General features: G+C 44.9%; 1 protein-coding gene across 3 annotated transcripts; it reads left to right on the forward strand.

Moving 5' to 3' along the window:
• Positions 1-2,641: 2,641 nt before the first annotated feature.
• Positions 2,642-20,901, forward strand: LOC110502545 (trichohyalin-like). Of its 3 annotated transcripts, XM_036960709.1 has the most exons (11): positions 2,642-3,000; positions 6,631-6,740; positions 8,667-8,802; positions 14,580-14,582; positions 14,859-15,034; positions 15,256-15,376; positions 16,598-16,729; positions 17,224-17,361; positions 17,404-17,916; positions 19,831-19,906; positions 20,678-20,901. In XM_036960709.1, exons 1-11 carry the CDS (start codon positions 2,944-2,946, stop codon positions 20,806-20,808), a joined length of 1,593 nt encoding a protein of 530 aa, XP_036816604.1. In that variant the 5' UTR covers positions 2,642-2,943; the 3' UTR covers positions 20,809-20,901. The 3 variants fall into 3 exon arrangements, with proteins under 3 accessions (XP_036816604.1, XP_036816587.1, XP_036816597.1); XM_036960692.1 differs by having other exon boundaries at positions 17,224-17,916; XM_036960702.1 differs by lacking the exon at positions 14,580-14,582 and having other exon boundaries at positions 17,224-17,916.
• Positions 20,902-21,466: the final 565 nt, after the last annotated feature.

Raw genomic sequence — 21,466 nt, forward strand, 5'->3', positions numbered from 1 at the left:
GTTGCCTCGTCAACATTCTTGGCCTGTTCTTATATCACTGATATTTTAATGGTGTCACAGTGGGCTTTTAACTCCTGACACGGAATCCAAACCGGCTGCGCGCGTGTACCATCATGCGCTACCGTGCATATGTTTATTTTGTCCCCCTACACCAAACGCGATCACGACACGCAGGTTAAAATATCAAAACAAACTCTGAACCATTTACATTAATTTGCGGACTGTAACGGCTGTCGTCTGTGGAAGAAGGAGAGGACCAAAGCGCAGCGTAGTTAGTGTTAATCTTTTTAATAAGAAACTGAACACGTCAAAAACACAAAACAACAAGGTGACAACCGAAAACAGTTCTATCTGGTGCAGACACACAAAGACTGAAAATAACCACCCACAAAACACAAAGGAAAACAGGCTACCTATATATGGTTCTCAATCAGGGACAATGATAGACAGCTGCCTCTGATTGAGAACCTTATCAGGCCAAACACAGAAATAGAAAATATAGAAAAACGAACATAGACTGCCCACACCAACTCACGCCCTGACCATACTAAATAAAGACAAAACAAAGGAATAAAGGTCAGAACGTGACAGTACCCCCCCAAAGGTGCGGACTCTGGCCGCAAAACCTGAACCTATAGGGGAGGGTCTGGGTGGGCGTCTGTCCGCGGTGGCGGCTCTGGCGCGGGACGTAGACCCCACTTCACCACAGTTTTAGTCTGCCTCCTCAACCGCCCCCGTGGCCTCTTATGAGCGGCGACCCTCGCCGCCGACCTCCAACTGGGGACCCTCGCCATGGGTCCCGAATGGACGGGAGATTACGACAGCGCCGGACAGGCGGGAGGCGCCAGGTCCTGGCTGACTGACGGCTCTGGCGGCTCCTGGCTGATTGGCGGCTCCTGGCTGATTGGCGGATCCTGGCTGACTGGCGGCTCTGGACCGGAGCCTGTTTCTGTAGCTTGAGGCAGCTTGATGTACAAGTACACCCATTGACAGGACGCTAGTCTATTGCAGGGCCTTACCCAAAAGCTATCAACTTAAAAGCCTATTTATGCTTCATCTGAAAATGTGTTCGGAGGTGCCTTATGAATGGTGTGACGCAAATCGCGGAGCATCCGGAGGCACACGTAGGCCAAACGCATTGCGGTGCGCCTTTCAAATGTTGTAATAATACCGTCTCTGTATAGCTCCGCATTTACATGATTGGTTGACGGTAGGTGAAGTCCTGTAAAAACACAAACTCACTTCCTTAAGGTCCTTGTGTAATTGTAATGTGATATTGTACCCTCTAGCTCGATTGTCCATTGTTTGTAATCTATTCCTCTGTGACCTCTTGTGCTGTCAGTATTAGCATTGTGATCATCATCCTCATCGTCCTCATCATATCCATCGTCTTTGATCGTGCTGCTCTGCAAACGCAACATGTGGAGGAGGAGGATGACCCAGAAGACTATGCCAGAGAGCAAGAGGTAAAAATCACCGGGTGAAAAAAAGTCCCCCACCCCATCTGCCCGATGTTGTTACATTGTAAGGTGTCTATCTATCTAGCTGTCAGATAGCTGCTTTCTGTTTATTTTTTGTTACTTGCCCGTTGCTATGGTAACTCTGCCAGACCAGTGGGTGATTTCACACCCTGTTTCCCCAGAGCCCTGTAGGAAGGGTGGGTATAATTTGTGGAGCGTTCCAATGGGAATCTGTTCCAAAAACTTAGTAAATAACAAGATTGCTAACAAACAACACAAAGTTGTATAGCGGCAGAATAAGATACCGGCTAGGGAGTGGGCAATTTTGTTGAGTTTTTCCACTCACCGGTTTATTCCCGGAAAAAATGTCTGTCCTCACTCTGGTAGCCTGTGGACAAACATTAAGAATACGCTACGTTGATGCCTATTCGGCAGCTAGTTAGCTAGGGGGATTTATCATGCCACTTTGTATCCGTTGTTTGTTGGCATCCTTGTTATTTACGAAATTTTTGGAACAGATTCCCATTGGAACGCACCCATGTAGGAATGCATCATGGGCCCTTCTAGGAACAATATTGCTCCAGTGTTTTCTGCCATTGATTTCAGTGTGACTTCAAAACAATCCAGTAGGCACTTAATCAGCATACAGTAGCCATTGCAATCAGTGAGTGTTAATTGAAGGGTCTTCATTGTTGAATTGAGTGAAAATGATGGGAGTCTTATTTGTTCCCTATCTCATTTGTAATGCACTGCTGCGTCAAGGTTGAGTCGCAGTTGATCACGCACAACCATAGGTGGAATTTTCTTTAGTTGGTTTTAATTGGTTAGACCACATTCTCATCCAATTTGAATCCTTGGGTTATTTTTCAGACCTGGCTCTTTATGGTCCTATTTCCCTCAGTTAGTACTGTAGTTGTTGTTGCTATTTACCATATTCGTACATTGTCAGTGGAAACCTTAAGTAAGGTACCAGAGGGAGCCTTCAGGCTATAGGGACTGTAGGTGTTTACATTTCAAACACACCGCCTGCTCCAATCAGATGTAAGCATTCTCAGTGTGTTATTTTTAAACTCTCAGCCATCTCCTCTGTTCTACCCAGAACCTGTTACCAGGGGTGTAATCATTAGGGGGGTTTGGGGGGAACGTTTTGCAATGGAAACTGTCTACTTTAAAACGGAAAATGTTTTGCAACGACAAAAACAAGAGTTTCTATTGGACAAATTCAGGTTGGTCCCGTTCTGTTTGTTTTCTAGTGAATACACCCCTGTTACCTGTCCTGTGGTATGGTTAGCCCAGGCAGGCAGGCAGGCAGCGCAGGTGAAGGTGTGTCATACACTGAAACAAGCTCTGCTCTGCCCTTCATCACCACTCATTTCTCTTCTTCTGGGATCACGTGGCTCGGTAGCTGAAGTAGGTGCGTTTTCTTCAGTTCTGTTGATAACTGCCTGAGTGGGACATTCTGGGTCCTGCTCTGGTTGGGGATATGCATCCTATGGACACAGTGGAAGATGTGAGAAACATCCAACAGTCCTTATGGGAAGTAAGTAGCTTCCTTTCCCTGTTCTCTTCACTCGCACTACGTCTGAAACAGCACCCTATGGCCTATCTAGTAAAGTGCAATACTTTTGAACATGACTGGTCCAACAGTAGTGAACTATAGGGAATATGGTGCCTTTTCAGACTGAGATTTACTCTTCACACAGGGCTCCCTGTTATCTCTCTGTAGTGTAGGGCACATGTATGTGGATGGCTGTCAGGGAAAACCTGTTGTGTGAGTATCTCAACTCTTGAGTCTCTTTGCCTGGGCATGATTCCTGACATAGTGGAAGAGTTGCTGTCTTTCTGTTGGATATTAGGTCAGGAGGAGCTAAGTTTTTTTCTCAAACAAGACTGGCTTATTTTTCTCCACACTGGAGTTTATTGGTGTCAAATCAGAAATCAATGACTACGGTGAAAATGGAAAAACTCTAAATGTGATGGATTTTTGGAGGAGAGGTGCACTTTAAAAATGGGGATGATGTTTGTTAATTTTCTGTTCAGCAGTCCTGTGAACATTCTCTCTGGAATTGTTCTATGAGTCATGAGACGTAGTTTCAGTGGTTGAGTGAATTCATTTTTTGACCTATTTGAGCAGTTGCCCCGACTGTTTTCCCTTGATGAAAGCACATTGGCATAATTAAATTACAGTAACACCTAGACTCTGTCAATGTATAACTACAGTTGAAGTCGGAAGTTTACATACACTTAGGTTGGAGTCATTAAAAGTTGTTTTTCAACCACTCCACAAATGTCTTGTTAACAAACTATAGTTTTGTCAAGTCAGTTAGGACATCTACTTTGTGCAGGACACAAGTCATTTTTCCAACAATTGTTTACAGACATATTATTTCACTTATAATTCACTGTATCACAATTCCAGAGGGTCAGAAGTTTACATACACTAAGTTGACTGTGCCTTTAAACATAAAATAATTTCATGGCGTTAGAAGCTTCTGATAGGCTAATTGACATCATCTGTGTCAGTTGGAGGTGTACCTGTGGATGTATTTCAAGGCCTACCTTCAACCTCAGTGTCTCTTTGCTTGACATCATGGGAAAATCAAAATAAATTAGGCAAGACCTCAGAAAAACATTTCTAGACCTCCACAAGTTTGGTTCATCCTTGGGAGCAATTTCTAAACGCCTGAAGGTACCACGTTCATCTGTACAAACAATAGTATGCAAGTATAAACACCATGGGACCACGCAGCTGTAATACCGCTCAGGAGTGAGACGCATTCTGTCTCCTAGAGATGAACGTACTTTGGTGCAAAAAGTGCAAATCAATTCCAGAACAACAGCAAAGGACCTTGTGAAGATGCTGGAGGAAACAGGTACAAAAGTATCTATATCTACATTAAAATGAGTATGGTAGCATCATGTTGTGGGGGTGCTTTTCTGCAGGAGGGATTGGTGCACTTTACAAAATAGAGGGCATCATGAGGTAGGAAAATTATGTGGATATATTGAAGCAACATCTCAAGACCTCAGTCAGGAAGTTAAAGCTTGGTCGCAAATGGGTCTTCCAAATAGACAATGACCTCAAGCATACTTCTAAAGTTGTTGCAAAATGGCTTAAAGACAACAAAGTCGAGGTATTGGAGTGGCCATCACAAAGCCCTGACCTCAATCCTATAGAAAATGTGTGGGCAGAACTGAAAAAGCGTGTGCGAGCAAGGAGGCCTACAAACCTGACTCAGTTACACCAGCTCTGTCAGGAGGAATGGGCCAAAATTCACCCAACTTATTGTGGGAAGCTTGTGGAAGGCTACCCGAAACGTTTGACCCAAATAAAAAAAATGTAAAGGCAATGCTACCAAATACTGATTGAGTGTATGTAAACTTCTGACCCACTGGGATTGTTATGAAAGAAAAAAAAAATCTAAAATACATCACTCCACTATTATTCTGACATTTCACATTCCTAAAATAAAGTGGTGATCCTAACTGACCTAAGACAGGGAATTTTTACTAGGATTAAATGTCAGGAATTAAGAAACAACTTAGCCAAATACATTTAAACTCAGTTTATCTAAACTTCCTACTTCAACTGTACCTCATTCTCTCTCCTCTCCTCATCCATTCTTCTTCACTGCAGGTTTTCCTCCAGCCGGTCTTCGTACTTGCAGAGTGAGATGTAACACTCCTGTACTGCCACCATCTCTCCATTCACCTCACAAACAGCTTGGCTCTATCCAGAGAAGAAATACCCATGTGTTGTTTCTTCTTCTCTAGCTCCACACGCTGCTGACGGACCTGCCTGATGACATGTTGTGTTTCTTCTTCTCTAGCTCCACAAGCTGCTGACGGACCTGCCTGATGACATGTTGTGTTTCTTCTTCTCTAGCTCCACAAGCTGCTGACGGACCTGCCTGATGACATGTTGTGTTTCTTCTTCTCTAGCTCCACAAGCTGCTGACGGACCTGCCTGATGACATGTTGTGTTTCTTCTTCTCTAGCTCCACAAGCTGCTGACGGACCTGCCTGATGACATGTTGTGTTTCTTCTTCTCTAGCTCCACAAGCTGCTGACGGACCTGCCTGATGACATGTTGTGTTTCTTCTTCTCTAGCTCCACAAGCTGCTGACGGACCTGCCTGATGACATGTTGTGTTTCTTCTTCTCTAGCTCCACAAGCTGCTGACGGACCTGCCTGATGACATGTTGTGTTTCTTCTTCTCTAGCTCCACACGCTGCTGACGGACCTGCCTGATGACATGTTGTGTTTCTTCTTCTCTAGCTCCACAAGCTGCTGACGGACATGTTGTGTTTCTTCTTCTCTAGCTCCACACGCTGCTGACGGACCTGCCTGATGACATGTTGTGTTTATTCTTCTCTAGCTCCACAAGCTGCTGAAGGACCTGCCTGATGACATGTTGTGTTTCTTCTTCTCTAGCTCCACAAGCTGCTGAAGGACCTGCCTGATGACATGTTGTGTTTCTTCTTCTCTAGCTCCACAAGCTGCTGACGGACATGTTGTGTTTCTTCTTCTCTAGCTCCACAAGCTGCTGACGAACCTGCCTGATGACATGTTGTGTTTCTTCTTCTCTAGCTCCACACGCTGCTGACGAACCTGCCTGATGACGTGTTGTGTTTCTTCTTCTCTAGCTCCACAAGCTGCTGACGGACATGTTGTGTTTCTTCTTCTCTAGCTCCACAAGCTGCTGAAGGACCTGCCTGATGACATGTTGTGTTTCTTCTTCTCTAGCTCCACAAGCTGCTGACGAACCTGCCTGATGACGTGTTGTGTTTCTTCTTCTCTAGCTCCACAAGCTGCTGACGGACATATTGTGTTTCTTCTTCTCTAGCTCCACAAGCTGCTGACGAACCTGCCTGATGACATGTTGTGTTTCTTCTTCTCTAGCTCCACAAGCTGCTGACGAACCTGCCTGATGACGTGTTGTGTTTCTTCTTCTCTAGCTCCACACGCTGCTGACGGACCTGCCTGATGACATGTTGTGTTTATTCTTCTCTAGCTCCACAAGCTGCTGACGGACCTGCCTGATGACATGTTGTGTTTATTCTTCTCTAGCTCCACACGCTGCTGACGGACATGTTGTGTTTCTTCTTCTCTAGCTCCACAAGCTGCTGACGGACCTGCCTGATGACATGTTGTGTTTCTTCTTCTCTAGCTCCACACGCTGCTGACGGACCTGCCTGATGACATGCTGGAGGACAGCAGAGATTCCTCCTCTCTGGACCTGGACTGCTCTGCCTGCAGCAACACAGACACACACAACAGGTTAGGTTTTTTTAATGGATTTATTTATTCATTCAGCCAGAGGACAGAGATGAAATGAGAAGGGAGACGCGGAGAGTAGGAGATGCGGAGGTTGTAGTATATGGGCACCAGGCGGTGGTGTTACCCACTAGACTAGCCTAGGGCACCCGGCGGTGGGTGGTGTTACCCACTAGACTGGCCTAGGGCACCAGGCGGTGGGTGGTGTTACCCACTAGACTAGAGAAGAGGACCATTGAGCTGAAGCAGAGGGACAAGGATGTGAAAGGGGGTCTAACTCTGTGTAGCAAGATGAGAGAGATGATTCAGGAACTGGACCAGGAGAAGCAGGCGGCTGCTCAGAGGTTACTCTGGTGTGTTGTGTTTGGGGTTGTCTACGTGAATACTGCGTGTCTAACGTTAACATCTGAACTCTTGCACTAGGTCATACTTCCGATGGGCTGCATGTCAGATGTAAATATCTGTGTCTTGGTATCCTAGAGAGATACTAGATACTACTAGATATACTACTAGAGATACTAGAGATACTAGATACTACTAGAGATACTAGATACTACTAGATACTACTAGATACTACTAGAGATACTAGAGATACTAGATACTACTAGATACTACTAGAGATACTAGATACTACTAGAGATACTAGATACTACTAGAGATACTAGATACTACTAGAGATACTAGATACTACTAGAGATACTAGAGATACTACAGATACTAGATACTACTAGATACTACTAGAGATACTACTAGAGATACTAGATACTACTAGAGATACTAGATACTACTAGATACTACTAGAGATACTAGATACTACTAGATACTAATAGAGATACTAGATACTACTAGAGATACTAGATACTGCTAGATACTACTAGAGATACTAGATACTACTAGAGATACTAGATACTGCTAGATACTACTAGAGATACTAGATACTACTAGAGATACTAGATACTACTAGAGACACTAGATACTACTAGAGATACTAGTTGTATCTGTAACGGGTCGAACACACCGACAGCATCGTGGCGTGAAATAGTACTGTCACGTTCTGACCTTTATTTCCTTTGTTTTGTCGTTATTTAGTATGGTCAGGGCATGAGTTGGGTGGGCAGTCTATGTTTGTTTTTCTATGATTTGGGGATTTCTATGTTTCGGCCTAGTGTGGTTCTCAATCAGAGGCAGGTGTCATTAGTTGTCTCTGATTGAGAATCATACTTAGGTAGCCTGGGTTTCACTGTTTGTTTGTGGGTGATTGTCTATGTTAGTTGCTTGTGTCAGCACAGTTCTTAGGATAGCCTCAAGGTCGTTATTCGTTTATTGTTTTGTATAGTTTGTATTCAGTGTTCAGTGTTTTCTTTAATAAAAAAATAATCATGAACACATACCACGCTGCGCTTCGTGACTAGTACACAACAAACCGCACTGCAACTGCCTCTGCAGCGCAATGCTGCAAGGCAAAACAAAACCCAGCGTTTTCATTGGAAATGAATGTAAGTCTGGTGTACCAAAAAATACAATGACACTGTCAGATTGTTTGAGGCTTATAGCTGGTGTGCTGTATGACATAGTGGGAATTCCCTAATGGCTACAAATAGTAATATATATGTGGGTGAGGTGAGGTGAGTGAGTGAGTGATGTTCGTTCAGAACTGACCCTGGAACACACAGCTCAGATAAATAACATCACGGCAGAAACAAACAGCTGCTGTGTGTGGCTCCACCAACAGCTTTGCCCTGGGGTCAATTCCCACAGGGATCACATACAACAACAACAACAAAAAAAGGTATTCAATCATTGTCCTGTAAGTCACTTTCAGTAACAGTATTTGCTAGGCAGCCCTTATAAACCAAACTCTGTTATCTCAACCTACGTTAGGGTCCTGTATATCCTCTTCTACAATGACATAATGTCTTCTCTGGATAGAGCCAAGCTGTGTGAGGTGAATGGAGAGATGGTGGCAGTACAGGACTGTTACATCTCACTCTGCAAGGACGAAGACCGGCTGGAGGAAAACCTGCAGGGAAGAAGAATGGACGAGGAGGAGAGGAGAGAGAATGAGGTATATAGTTTAGTACACACACACTTCTCACTTGATGAAGATACTATATGAACAATGGCCTGGTTCCAGATCTGTTTGTCTTGTCTACTCCAATGTTGGCGACAAGAGCCCAGGCCGGTCTGGAAACGGGTTAGGAACACTGGTGCAAAGAATGCCCTTTGACGGTGTTGTCCTATTCTCAGCTGAACACTCTAGAAGATAAGCTCAGAGTAGACCTAGAGACCGAGAAACAGGAGACAGTGACCCAGCTCAGAGCAGACCGAGAACCAGGAGACAGTGACCCAGCTCAGAGAAGACCCAGCTCAGAGTAGACCTAGAGACCGAGAACCAGGAGACAGTGACCCAGCTCAGAGCAGACCTGGAGACCCAGCGCAGAGTAGACCTGGAGACCCAGCTCAGAGTAGACCTAGAGACCGAGAACCAGGAGACAGTGACCCAGCTCCGAGTAGACCTGGAGACCCAGCGCAGAGTAGACCTGGAGACACAGCGCAGAGTAGACCTGGAGACCCAGCTCAGAGTAGACCTAGAGACCGAGAACCAGGAGACAGTGACCCAGCTCAGAGCAGACCTGGAGACCCAGCGCAGAGTAGACCTAGAGACCGAGAACCAGGAGACAGTTACCCAGCTCAGAGCAGACCTGGAGACCGAGAACCAGGAGACAGTTACCCAGCTCAGAGCCCTGTGGGCTGAAGAGAAGGACAAGGAGGTCAGACAACAGATCCAAACCCAGCTGACCAAGTCCAAGGCTAGATGGAAGAAGGTGGTAGGTGTTGTCTTGTTCCATCAGAGCAGATCAGTACTGCCTGTTTGAAAGTGTATTGGAAGGTTCTTGGTAGCTATCCTATCTTCTTAGTTTGGATCCCGCGACGCAGTTGGCATCACGGTCAGTAACGGTCAGTATCTAAATAATGTGTGTGAAATGCTTTATAGTGTATGTGATGTAAACAGAGGTCTACTTTCTTGGGGACCTGAATATTGACTGGTTTTTATCAAGCTGTTTGCTCAAGGTTATTAGTCAACCTACCAGGGTGTTTACAAACACTGCAGAAACAAGATCATCCACATGTATTGATCACATTTTTACTAATACTGTAGAACTTTGTTCTAAAGCTGTATCCGTACCCATTGGATGCAGTGATCACAATATAGTGGCTATATACAGGAAAGACAAAGTTCCAACAGCTGGGCCTAAAATAGTGTATAAGAGATCATACAAAAGATTTTGCTGTGACTCTTATGTGGACGATGTTAAAAACATTTGTTGGTCTGATGTGATTAATGAGGAGCATCCAGACGCTGCACTTCATGAATTTATGAAACTGCTTCTTCCAATTATTGATAAACATGGACCTGTTAAGAAACTGACTGTTAGAACTGTTAAGGCTCCATGGGATTGATGAGGAATTTAAAAAAAAAAGTATGGTTGAAAGAGATGGGGGCAACAGGAAGTGGCTAATAAGTCTGACTGCACATCTGATTGGCTGACTTACTGCACATCTGATTGGCTGACTTACTGCACATCTGATTGGCTGACTTACTGCACATCTGATTGGCTGACTTACTGCACATCTGATTGGCTGACTTACTGCACATCTGATTGGCTGACTTACTGCACATCTGATTGGCTGACTTACTGCAAATTAAAAAATGATTTGACCTAACGCACCAAAAAGAAGAAGAAACTTCATTATGAAGCCAAGATCAATGATATAAAGAATGATGGGTAAAAACACTGTGGATTTAAAGGAAATGATGGGCAGAAAGACATTCAACTCCATCTTTTATCGAATCAGACGGCTTATTCATCACAAAACCATCTGATGTTCACAATTATTTTAATGATTATTTCATTGGCCAAGTGGGCAAACTTAAGTAGGAAATGCCAACAATGAACAGTGAGCAATTTTATTCATGTATAAAAAAATATATAAAAAATAATCATGAAAGAAAAGCAGTGAAAATTTGAATTTTGTAAAATTATTGTTATTGATCAATAATGACAAACCTCCTGCCATTGACAACTTAGAAAGCTACTGAGGATGGTAGCTGACTATAGCCACTCCTATCTGTCATATCGTTAATCTGAGTCTAGAGGAAAGTATTTTGTCCTCAGGCCTGGGGGGAAGCCAAAGTCATTCCGCTACCCAAGAGTTGTAAAGCGGCCTTTACTGGTTCTAACCGCAGACCTATAAGCTTGCTGACAGCTCTTAGCAAAGTGTTGGAAAAAATTGTGTTTGATCAAATACAATGCTATTTTCTCTGTAAACAAATGAACAACATAATTTCAGCATGCTTATAGAGAAGGGTACTCAACATGTACTGCACTGACACAAATGACTGATGATTGGTTGAAAGAAATTCATAATAAGAAGATTGTGGGAGCTGTATTGTTAGATTTCAGAAACTTGTGCTATGACTTTTCAACCTTTGCCATATCGTGGATTCAGAGCTATCTCATAGAACTCAAAGGGTTTTCTTCAATGGAAGCTTCTCTAAAGTCAAACATGTAAAGTGTGGTGTACCGCAGGGCACCACACTAGGCCCTCTACTCTTTTCTATTTTTACCAATGACCTGCCACTGGTATTAAACAAAGCATGTGTGTCCATGTACAGTTGAAGTTGGAAGTTTACATACACTTAGGTTGGAGTCATTAACTTGTATTTCAACCACTCCTCAAATTCATTGTTAACAAACTATAGTTTTGGCAAGTCGGTTAGAACATCTACTTTGTGCATGACACAAGTCATTTTTCCAAAAATTGTTTCCAGACAGATTATTTCACTTATAATTAACTGTATTACAATTCCAGAGGGTCAGAAGTTTACATACACTAAGTTGACTGTGCCTTTTAAACAGCTTGGAAAATTCCAGAAAATGATGTCATGGCTTTAGAAGCATGTGCGAGCAAGGTGGCCTACAAACCTCACTCAGTTACACCAGCTCTGTCAGGATGAATGGGCCAAAATTCACCCAACTTATTGTGGGAAGCTTGTGGAAGGTTACCTGAAACGTTTGACCCAAGTTAAACAATTTACAGGCAATGCTACCAAATACTAATTGAGTGTATGTAAACTACTGACCCACTGGGAATGTGATGAAAGAAAGAAAATCTTTCAGAAAATTATTCTGACATTTCACATTTTTAAAATAAAGTGGTGATCCTAACTGACGTAAACAGGAAATTTTTACTCTTGATTAAATTTCAGGAATTGTGAAAAACTAAGTTTTTAAATGTATTTGGCTAAGGTGTACGTAAACTTCCGACTTCAACTGTATGCTGATGATTCAACCATATACGCACCAGCAATCACAGCTAATGAAATCACTGAAACCCTTAACGACTTGCAGTCTATTTTGGAATGGGTGGCCAGTAATAAACTGGTCCTGAACATCTCTAAAACTAAGGGCGTTGCATTTGGTACAAATCATTCCTTAAGTTCTAGACCTCTGCTGAATGGTGTGGCTGTTGAACAAGTTGAGGATACTAAATTACTTGGCGTTACCTTAGATTGTAAACTGTCATGGTCCAAACATATAGATCGACACATACAACAACACAGAGTTACACATGGGAATAAACAAATGTACAGTCAATAACACAATAGAAAAAAATAAAACAAAAAGTCTATATACAGTGAGTGCAAATGAGGTAAAATAAGGGAGTTAAGGCAATAAATAGGCCATGGTGAGAAGTAATTACAATATAGCAGTTAAACACTGGAATGATCGATGTGCAGAAGATGAATGTGCAAGTAGAGATACTGGGGTGCAAAGGAGCAAGATAAATACAGTATGGGGATGAGGTTGTTGGATGGGCTATGTACAGGTGCAGTGATCTGTGAGCTGCTCTGACAGCTGGTGCTTAAAGTTAGTGAGGGAGATATGAGTCTCCAGCTGCAGTTATTTTTGCAGTTCGTTCCAATCATTGGCAGCAGAGAACTGGAAGGAAAGGTGACCAAAGGAGGAATTGGCTTTGGGGGTGACCAGTGAGATATACCTGCTGGAGCACGTGCTACGAGTGGGTGCTGCTATGGTGACCAGTGAGCTGAGATAAGGCGTGGCTTTACCTAGCAGAGACTTGTAGATGACCTGTAGCCAGTGGGTTTGGCGACGAGTATGAAGCGAGGGCCAGCCAACGAGAGTGTACAGGTCGCAGTGGTGGGTAGTATATGGGGCTTTGGTGACAAAACGGATGGCACTGTGATCGACTGCATCCAATTTGTTGAGTAGAGTGTTGGCGGCTATTTTATAAATGACAACGCCGAAGTCGAGGATCGGTAGGATGGTCAGTTTTACGAGGGTATGTTTGGCAGCATGAGTGAAGGAGGCTTTGTTGCGAAATATGAAGCTGATTCTAGATTGAATTTTGGATTGGAGATGCTTAATGTGAGTCTGGAAGGAGAGTTTACAGTCTAACCAGACACCTAGGTATTTGTAGTTATCCACATATTCCAAGTCAGAGCCGTCCAGAGTAGTGATGCTGGACGGGTGGGCAGTGATCCGTTGAAGTGCATGCATTTAGTTTTACTTGCATTTAAGAGCAGTTGGAGGCAACGGAAGGAAAGTTGTAATGGCATTGAAGCTCGTCTGGCGGTTAGTTAGTCCAAAGACTGGCCAGAAGTATACAGAATGGTGTCGTCTGCGTAGAGGTGGATCAGAGAATCACCAGCAGCAATAGTGACATCATTGATGTATACAGAGAAGAGAGTCGGCCCGAGAATTGTACCCTGTGGCACCCCCAGAGACTGCCAGAGGTCCGGACAACAGGCCCTCCGATTTGACACACTGAACTCCATCTGAGAAGTAGTTGGTGAACCAGGCGAGGCAATCATTTGAGAAACCAAGGCTATTGAGTCTGCCAATAAGAATGTGGTGATTGACAGAGTCGAAAGCCTTGGCCAGGTCAATGAATATGGCTGCACAGTAATGCCTCTTATCGATGGCGGTTATGATATCGTTTAGGACCTTGAGCGTGGCTGAGATGCACCTCTGAAACCTTCGAAGACCTTAGAAAGACAGGGTAGGATAGATATCGGTCTGTAGCAGTTTGGGTCTAGAGGGTCACCCCCTTTGAAGAGGGGGATAACCGTGGCAGCTTTCCATTCTTTGGGAATCTCAGACGATACGAAAGAGAGGTTGAACAGGCTAGTAATAGGGGTTGCAACAATTACGGCAGATAATTTTAGGAAGAGAGGGTCCAGATTGTCTAGCCCGGCTGATTTGTAGGAGTCCAGATTTTGTAGCTCTTTCAGAACATCATCTATCCAGATTTGGGTGAAGGAGAAATGGGGAGGCTTGGGTGAGTTGCTGTGGGGAGTGCAGGGCTGTTGACCGGGTGTAGGAGTAGCCAGGTGGAAAGCATGGCCAGCCGTAGAAAAATGATTATTGAAATTCTCAATTATAGTGGATTTATCGGTGGTGAGTGTTTCCTAACCTCAGTGCAGTGGGCAGATGGGAGGAGGTGTTCTTATTCTCCTCAGACTTTAGTGTCCCAGAACTTTTGAGTTTGTACTACAGGATCCCAGAACTTTTGAGTTTGTACTACAGGATGCAAATTTCTGTTTGAAAAAGCTAGCCTTAGTTGTCCTAAATGCCTGTGTATATTGGTTCCTAACTTCCCTGAAAAGTTGCATATCACAGGGGCTATTCGGTGCTAATGCAGAACGCCATAGGATGTTTTTGTGCTGGTCAAGGACAGTCAGGTCTGGAGTGAACCAAGGACTATATCTATTCCTGGTTGAATTTTTCGTTGTTGACTGGAGCATGCTCATTTAAGATGGTGAGGAAGGCACTTTTAAAGAATAACCAGGCATCCTCTACTGACGGGATGAGGTCAATGTCATTCCAGGATACCCCGGCCAGGTCGATTAGAAAGGCCTGCTCGTTGAAGTGTTTTAGGGAGCGTTTGACAGTGATGAGGGGTGGTCCCATTACGGATGCAGGCCGTGATCGCTGAGATCTTGGTTGAGAACAGCAGAGGTGTATTTGGATTGTCCTGATCATTCCTGGATAAAATACAATCTCTCTGTGCCCCCCCCCCATCTGTCCTGTGAAGATGAGGTCCTGGGCTCAGAGGTTCGAGGCTGACGCCAGAAGACAGAGACCTACAGAAACCCAGGAGTCTTCCTCTCAGACTGATCTCACTGAGAAGGAGGAGAAAGCCTGTCAGACATCCAGCTCTGAGAGGACCAAGGCTGCCCCAGGCTGCACTATGGAGGAGCTGGACACCAGGTATTTTTCATAGTGCATTATATAAAAATGATTGTGCTATTGCAGGATTTGATTTGTTTCATGAAACAATCTATGATTATAGATTGGAGTACAAATCTGTCCTATGGTTGACTGACTTGACTTAACTTGACTTAAGGCCTTGGCTCCAATGAGAATCATAGGCTATCGACGAATGTCTATGACTGAACAACCAATAAACTCTACTACTACAACTACAACAGGCTCTGGGAACAGAAGCTACAGCGAGAGGCAGACCTGGCTCGACGCAGGGCAGTGGAGGATGCTGGGAAACGAGTCCAGAGAGAACTACAGGAGAAACACCTGGAGGACATGGCTAAACAGGTCAGGGAGGAAATGTTTAATAAAATCTTCTCTGAAAAATGTTTAGACATTTTCGAAAGTACATACCGGCTGTATGCTAAGTGAAACTCCATATTTGGAGAGTAACAAACTTATACAAAAGTATATATATATTTTAAAAAATAGTTACTCATCATCGACATCTCTAAAGCACAGAAACTGGGACAGCAGGGACCCACTCTCTGATACTGGGGTAGCAGGGACCCACTCTCTGATACTGGGGCAGCAGGGACCCACTCTCTGATACTGGGGCAGCAGGGACCCACTCTCTGATACTGGGGCAGCAGGGATCCACTCTCTGATACTGGGGCAGCAGGGACCCACTCTCTGATACTGGGGCAGCAGGGACCCACTCTCTGATACTGGGGCAGCAGGGACCCACTCTCTGATACTGGGACAGCAGGGACCCACTCTCTGATACTGGGGCAGCAGGGACCCACTCTCTGATACTGGGGCAGCAGGGACCCACTCTCTGATACTGGGGCAGCAGGGACCCACTCTCTGATACTGGGGTAGCAGGGACCCACTCTCTGATACTGGGGTAGCAGGGACCCACTCTCTGATACTGGGGCAGCAGGGACCCACTCTCTGATACTGGGGCAGCAGGGACCCACTCTCTGATACTGGGGCAGCAGGGACCCACTCTCTGATACTGGGATAGCAGGGACCCACTCTCTGATACTGGGGCAGCAGGGACCCACTCTCTGATACTGGGGCAGCAGGGACCCACTCTCTGATACTGGGGCAGCAGGGACCCACTCTCTGATACTGGGGCAGCAGGGACCCACTCTCTGATACTGGGGCAGCAGGGACCCACTCTCTGATACTGGGGCAGCAGGGACCCACTCTCTGATACTGGGGCAGCAGGGACCCACTCTCTGATACTGGGGTAGCAGGGACCCACTCTCTGATACTGGGGTAGCAGGGACCCACTCTCTGATACTGGGGCAGCAGGGACCCACTCTCTGATACTGGGGTAGCAGGGACCCACTCTGTAACATTGGCCCTCAGTGATCATCATACAACTGATTGTCTCAGATTCTGGAAACTTTTAATGTTCAAATGAGGCAATTAATTTAGCAGAAACATACATGCATACATATACATACATACAGGCAAAATCACATATTTAAAAACAGATTCACAAGCCATATCGGCTGAATTACGTGCCTATTCATCCAAATGTCAAAATGTCTGGTACAGGTTGAAGGAGCAGTAAGCCGAGTCTATAGCCGATGGCTCCAGGACGTCCCCTCCCTGCCGGGGTACAAGGCAACGCTCCAGAGAGAACGAGAGAAGTGGGAGAAGGTGCAGGAGAAACACGTTCAACAACAGGTACAACTGACTGTCACTGTTTCACTGTGTTTCTTGTCTGAATCATCAGTTTGTGATTTTTGCTCATATTGGGGATACTATTCATCTTTTTCGCTAAGTTGTACAGTATTTAACATAATCCCTGGATAAAATACATCTCTCTTTGTCGCTAAGTTATACAGTATTTAACATCATCCCTGGATAAAATACATCTCTCTTTGTCGCTAAGTTATACAGTATTTAACATCATCCCTGGATAAAATACATCTCTCTTTGTCGCTAAGTTATACAGTATTTAACATCATCCCTGGATAAAATACATCTCTCTTTGTCGCTAAGTTATACAGTACTTAACATCCAAACAGAGAATGAGTTGAAAGATTAGCGGTGAAATGGTCCTTTTTAACTAACTTCATCCCAGTAGTCTGATAGTAACAAAACCTAGCACTTCTTCTGCTTCACTCCAAAGCATCTTGTAGTTCTAGTTTCTCTCCCTCCTCTCTGATTTGGGTCAGATGTCCCTAGTCCTGACTGTAGCAGAGGAGAGGCGGCAGGAGGAGAGGCCTAGGAGTTCAGGACAAGTCCAGAGGGTTGAGGAGATGCATCGCTGCAGCCAGCTGGAGGAGAAGGATCTGAAGACCGAGGTGGAGGAGGTGGCCCATCTGCAGAGCCAGGTGGCCCATCTGCAGAGCCAGGTGGCCCATCTGCAGAGCCAGGTGGCCCATCTGCAGAGCCAGCTAGACCGTGAGAGGGAGGAAAAGGCTGCCCTGCTGAAAGCAGAGATGGCTGCAGCCAGAGCCTCCTGGAACAGAGATAAACAGCAGGAGATCTCCTCACTGCAGGCCTTCCAGGAGGAGCAGCTGAAACGGGCCCGGGATGAGGCGCAGGGGGAGGTCGAGCTCCTCCTTCAGAAGGAGGCTGAGCTGCAGCAGGCTCTGAGGGACCAAGAGGAGGACTGGAGGAGACAGGAGGAGAGCAGGGGCCAGGAGCATAGGCAGGCCAGAGAGGAGATGCTCCAGGAGCTTCAGGCTGGGCTGAAGGAGGTGCAGACTATGCTCCTCAAAGGAGGAGCCCACAAAGAGAAGGAGAATGGAGGAGAGGTGGAAGGGAGATGGAGGACCAGTGGAAGCATTAAAGAACTCCTCATGTCTACGTGTAAATACCTAATCTCTAAAGCTGTAGCCCAGGCCAAGATCGAGTGGAAAAGGGTGGGTGTCTGTCTTTCTCTCTCTACTCTCCTCTCTCTCTCTCTCTCTCTCTATACTCTCTCTCTCCCTCTCTCTCTCTCCCTCTCTCTCTCTCTCTCTACTCTCCTCTCTCTCTGCTCTCCTCGCTCTCTCTCTCTGCTCTCACTAGATGTGGTAAAGAGGTCAATGGAATGCAGACCGTGGGGGATAGGAGGACTCCAGACTGGAACACAACATTCAACAAATATTATCTATCGAAGTGGATATTTATCAAATCCGTCATGATAGAATACATCAAATCAGGCCCCAAAATCTGTTGACTAAAGTCTGATTTGTATATATTTAACTGATCTCGCTGCGTAACATTTAGAAGTAGTCCCCTTTTTAACGTTTAGAAGAAGTGACTGCTAAATGCTAACTGCCATTGTATAAGCTGATAGCATAGCTAGCATAGAGAAATCGGGGGTGACAGTCAGTCTCTTTGAACTCTAATGCAGTTGATTGGTGACATGAACATGTCCTGGGGTTTATTATGGATCCCTGTTAGTTCCTGCCAAGGCAGCAGCTACTCTTCCTGGGGTTTATTATGGATCCCCATTAGTTCCTGCCAAGGCAGCAGCTACTGTTCCTGGGATTTATTATGGATCCCCATTAGTTCCTGCCAAGGCAGAAGCTACTCTTCCTGGGGTTTATTATGGATCCCCATTAGTTCCTGTCAAGGCAGCAGCTACTCTTCCTGGGGTTTATTATGGATCCCCAAGGCAGCAGCTACTCTTCCTGGGATTTATTATGGATCCCCATTAGTTCCTGCCAAGGCAGCAGCTACTCTTCCTGGGGTCCAGCAAAATTAAGGCAGTTTATACTATTTTAAAAACATTCACACACTGTAAGGTTGACATCTATGCAAGCAATTATACTCTTGTGAAATGTAAGCTAATTTTGCTGGGGGGGAATGTGGAGAGTAGGCATCTTTCCTCCATGCGTTTCCATGGCGATTTCAGCGATTTGGTCGAGTTCCATTGACCTCTTTACTGCATGTATTGTTTACTGTGCCTAGGCATGGTAGCAGGTGTACCACTGTGTTGCGTAAAACAATTATAGTTATATCTTGAAGGCTGTGTTGACCTGACTCACAGTGTGTTTTGAGGGCTGTGTTGACCTGACTAACAGTGTGTTTTGAGGGCTGTCTTGACCTGACTAATAGTGTGTTTTGAGGGCTGTCTTGACCTGACTAACAGTGTGTTTTGAGGGCTGTGTTGACCTGACTCACAGTGTGTTTTGAGGGCTGTCTTGACCTGACTAACAGTGTGTTTTGAGAGCTGTCTTGACCTGACTAACAGTGTGTTTTGAGGGCTGTCTTGACCTGACTAACAGTGTGTTTTGAGGGCTGTGTTGACCTGACTAACAGTGTGTTTTGAGGGCTGTGTTGACCCGACTAACAGTGTGTTTTGAGGGCTGTGTTGACCTGACTAACAGTGTATTTTGAGGGCTGTGTTGACCTGACTAACAGTGTGTTTTGAGGGCTGTCTTGACCTGACTCACAGTGTGTTTTGAGGGCTGTCTTGACCTGACTCACGGTGTGTTTTGAGGGCTGTCTTGACCTGACTCACAGTGTGTTTTGAGGGCTGTCTTGACCTGACTAACAGTGTGTTTTGAGAGCTGTGTTGACCTGACTAACAGTGTGTTTTGAGGGCTGTGTTGACCCGACTCACAGTGTGTTTTGAGGGCTGTCTTGACCTGACTAACAGTGTGTTTTGAGAGCTGTGTTGACCTGACTAACAGTGTGTTTTGAGGGCTGTGTTGACCCGACTAACAGTGTGTTTTGAGGGCTGTCTTGACCTGACTAACAGTGTGTTTTGAGGGCTGTGTTGAGCTTACTAACAGTGTGTGTTGACCTGACTAACAGTGTGTTTTATTGACCGTGTTGTTCTCCAGATCAGTGAGGAAGGGCTTGGCCGGGTGCTGAAGGAACGTCGGGAGCGCCAGGAGAAAGAACTCAACCAGATTCATAGTGTGTTTCTTCTCAAGTCTTCTGTGTATAGAATAATATGCCACTTAAAAGAAACTGTTATCAAAAGAAATGTAGAGTACAGTGAGTACGTAGAGAGTGATCCCTGCAATTTGTAGAATAAATACAATGGCAGAAACACACCTCTAGAGTGGCCCAGTGGTTTAAGGCACTGTATCGCGGTGCTAGCTGTGCCATTAGAGAATCCTGAGTTTGAGTCCAGGCTCTGTCGCAGCCGGCCGCGACCGCGAGACCCCATGGGGTGGCGTACAATTGGCCCAGCGTCGTCCGGGTTAGGCGAGGGTTTGGCTGGCAGGCATGTTCTTGTCCCATCGCGCTCTAGCGACTCCTGTGGCGGGCCGGGCTCAGTGGACGTTGACACGGTCACCAGGTGTACGTTGTTTCCTCCTCCTACACATTGGTGCGGCAGGTTTCCGGGTTAAGCGGGCATTGTGTCAAGAAGCAGTGCGGCTTGGTTGGGTTGTGTTTCGGAGGACGCACGGCTCTCGACCTTCGCCTCTCCTGAGTCCGTACGGAAGTTGCAGCGACTAGACGAGACTAATTTCCAATTTGAAACCACGAAAATAATAATAATAAATAAATAAAAAATAAAAAAGTGAAACATGTTCTTCTATCGGGCTCCACTGATCACAAGAGAGAAGAGGGTGGTTGTGGGATGGATCTTACTGGATGTTTTTTTTTTTTTTTTTTACCCAAATCAAATTCAAATCATAATAATCGGTCCCCTCCCTTGTCCCCTCCCTCTTTTTGTAGATGATCACGAGGTGGCACTATGGAAGGAGAACCTGCAGGAACTGGAGGAAATGAAAAGATGTGCAGAATCGTCTGGGTACGAAAACATGACTTTTGACTCGTCCATATTGGATAGTGCTGAGCGATTTTAACCGAATTTACGGTTATTTTTCCGTTTTTTTTAAATACTAATTGACTGACATCAGTTCAATTATTTGAATTTCATTTTGTGTGTATATATATATATATATATATATATATATATATATATATATATATATATATATATATATATATATATATATTTGTTCTTCTGTGAGCTTAATGCACACACCGCACACTTCCTCTAGAGATACTTCAGATCCAGCCTGAACTGTACGATGTTGTAGTTTCCAACAGGCATATATATATTCTACATAATTAAGCGCCCGCACTACAGACGGCTATATCGGTCCGCTAATTAAGGCATTGTAAAGGCCTAGTGCACTACTTTTGTGTCATTATTTTTTAAAAATTATTACTATTTTATTCCTGATTTTTCAGCACCCCAGTTATGTTGTAGCGCATAAAACGTGGTAATAAACTACAGTGACCATAAGCCATTGCGCATCTACTTGTCCGGTCTGTGTTTCTTTTATGCCTGCTACAGAAGAGGCGAGAAGAATGAGCGATAGTGAGGGGATATAGAGAGCAGCGGTTGCTACGTGAGGTATCTCTACCTGAAAATACATCATCTACGTGATTGATAGTTGGTATTCGGCAACTTTATTGACTTTGAAGAACTACAAAATAGTGATGTCAGACAGCATA

This window comes from Oncorhynchus mykiss, chromosome 2, assembly GCF_013265735.2.
Source record: "Oncorhynchus mykiss isolate Arlee chromosome 2, USDA_OmykA_1.1, whole genome shotgun sequence".
In the NCBI taxonomy this organism is placed as follows: domain Eukaryota; kingdom Metazoa; phylum Chordata; class Actinopteri; order Salmoniformes; family Salmonidae; genus Oncorhynchus; species Oncorhynchus mykiss.

What these genes read in the sequence shown, in the direction of transcription:
- LOC110502545 (XM_036960692.1), top strand. Translation starts at nt 2,944, where the DNA reads ATGCATCCTATGGACACAGTGGAAGATGTGAGAAACATCCAACAGTCC. An exon ending in AACACAGACACACACAACAG is followed by an intron (nt 6,741 to 8,666) that starts GTTAGGTTTTTT and finishes TTCTCTGGATAG; the next exon opens with AGCCAAGCTGTGTGAGGTGA. An exon ending in AGAAACACGTTCAACAACAG is followed by an intron (nt 16,730 to 17,223) that starts GTACAACTGACT and finishes GATTTGGGTCAG; the next exon opens with ATGTCCCTAGTCCTGACTGT.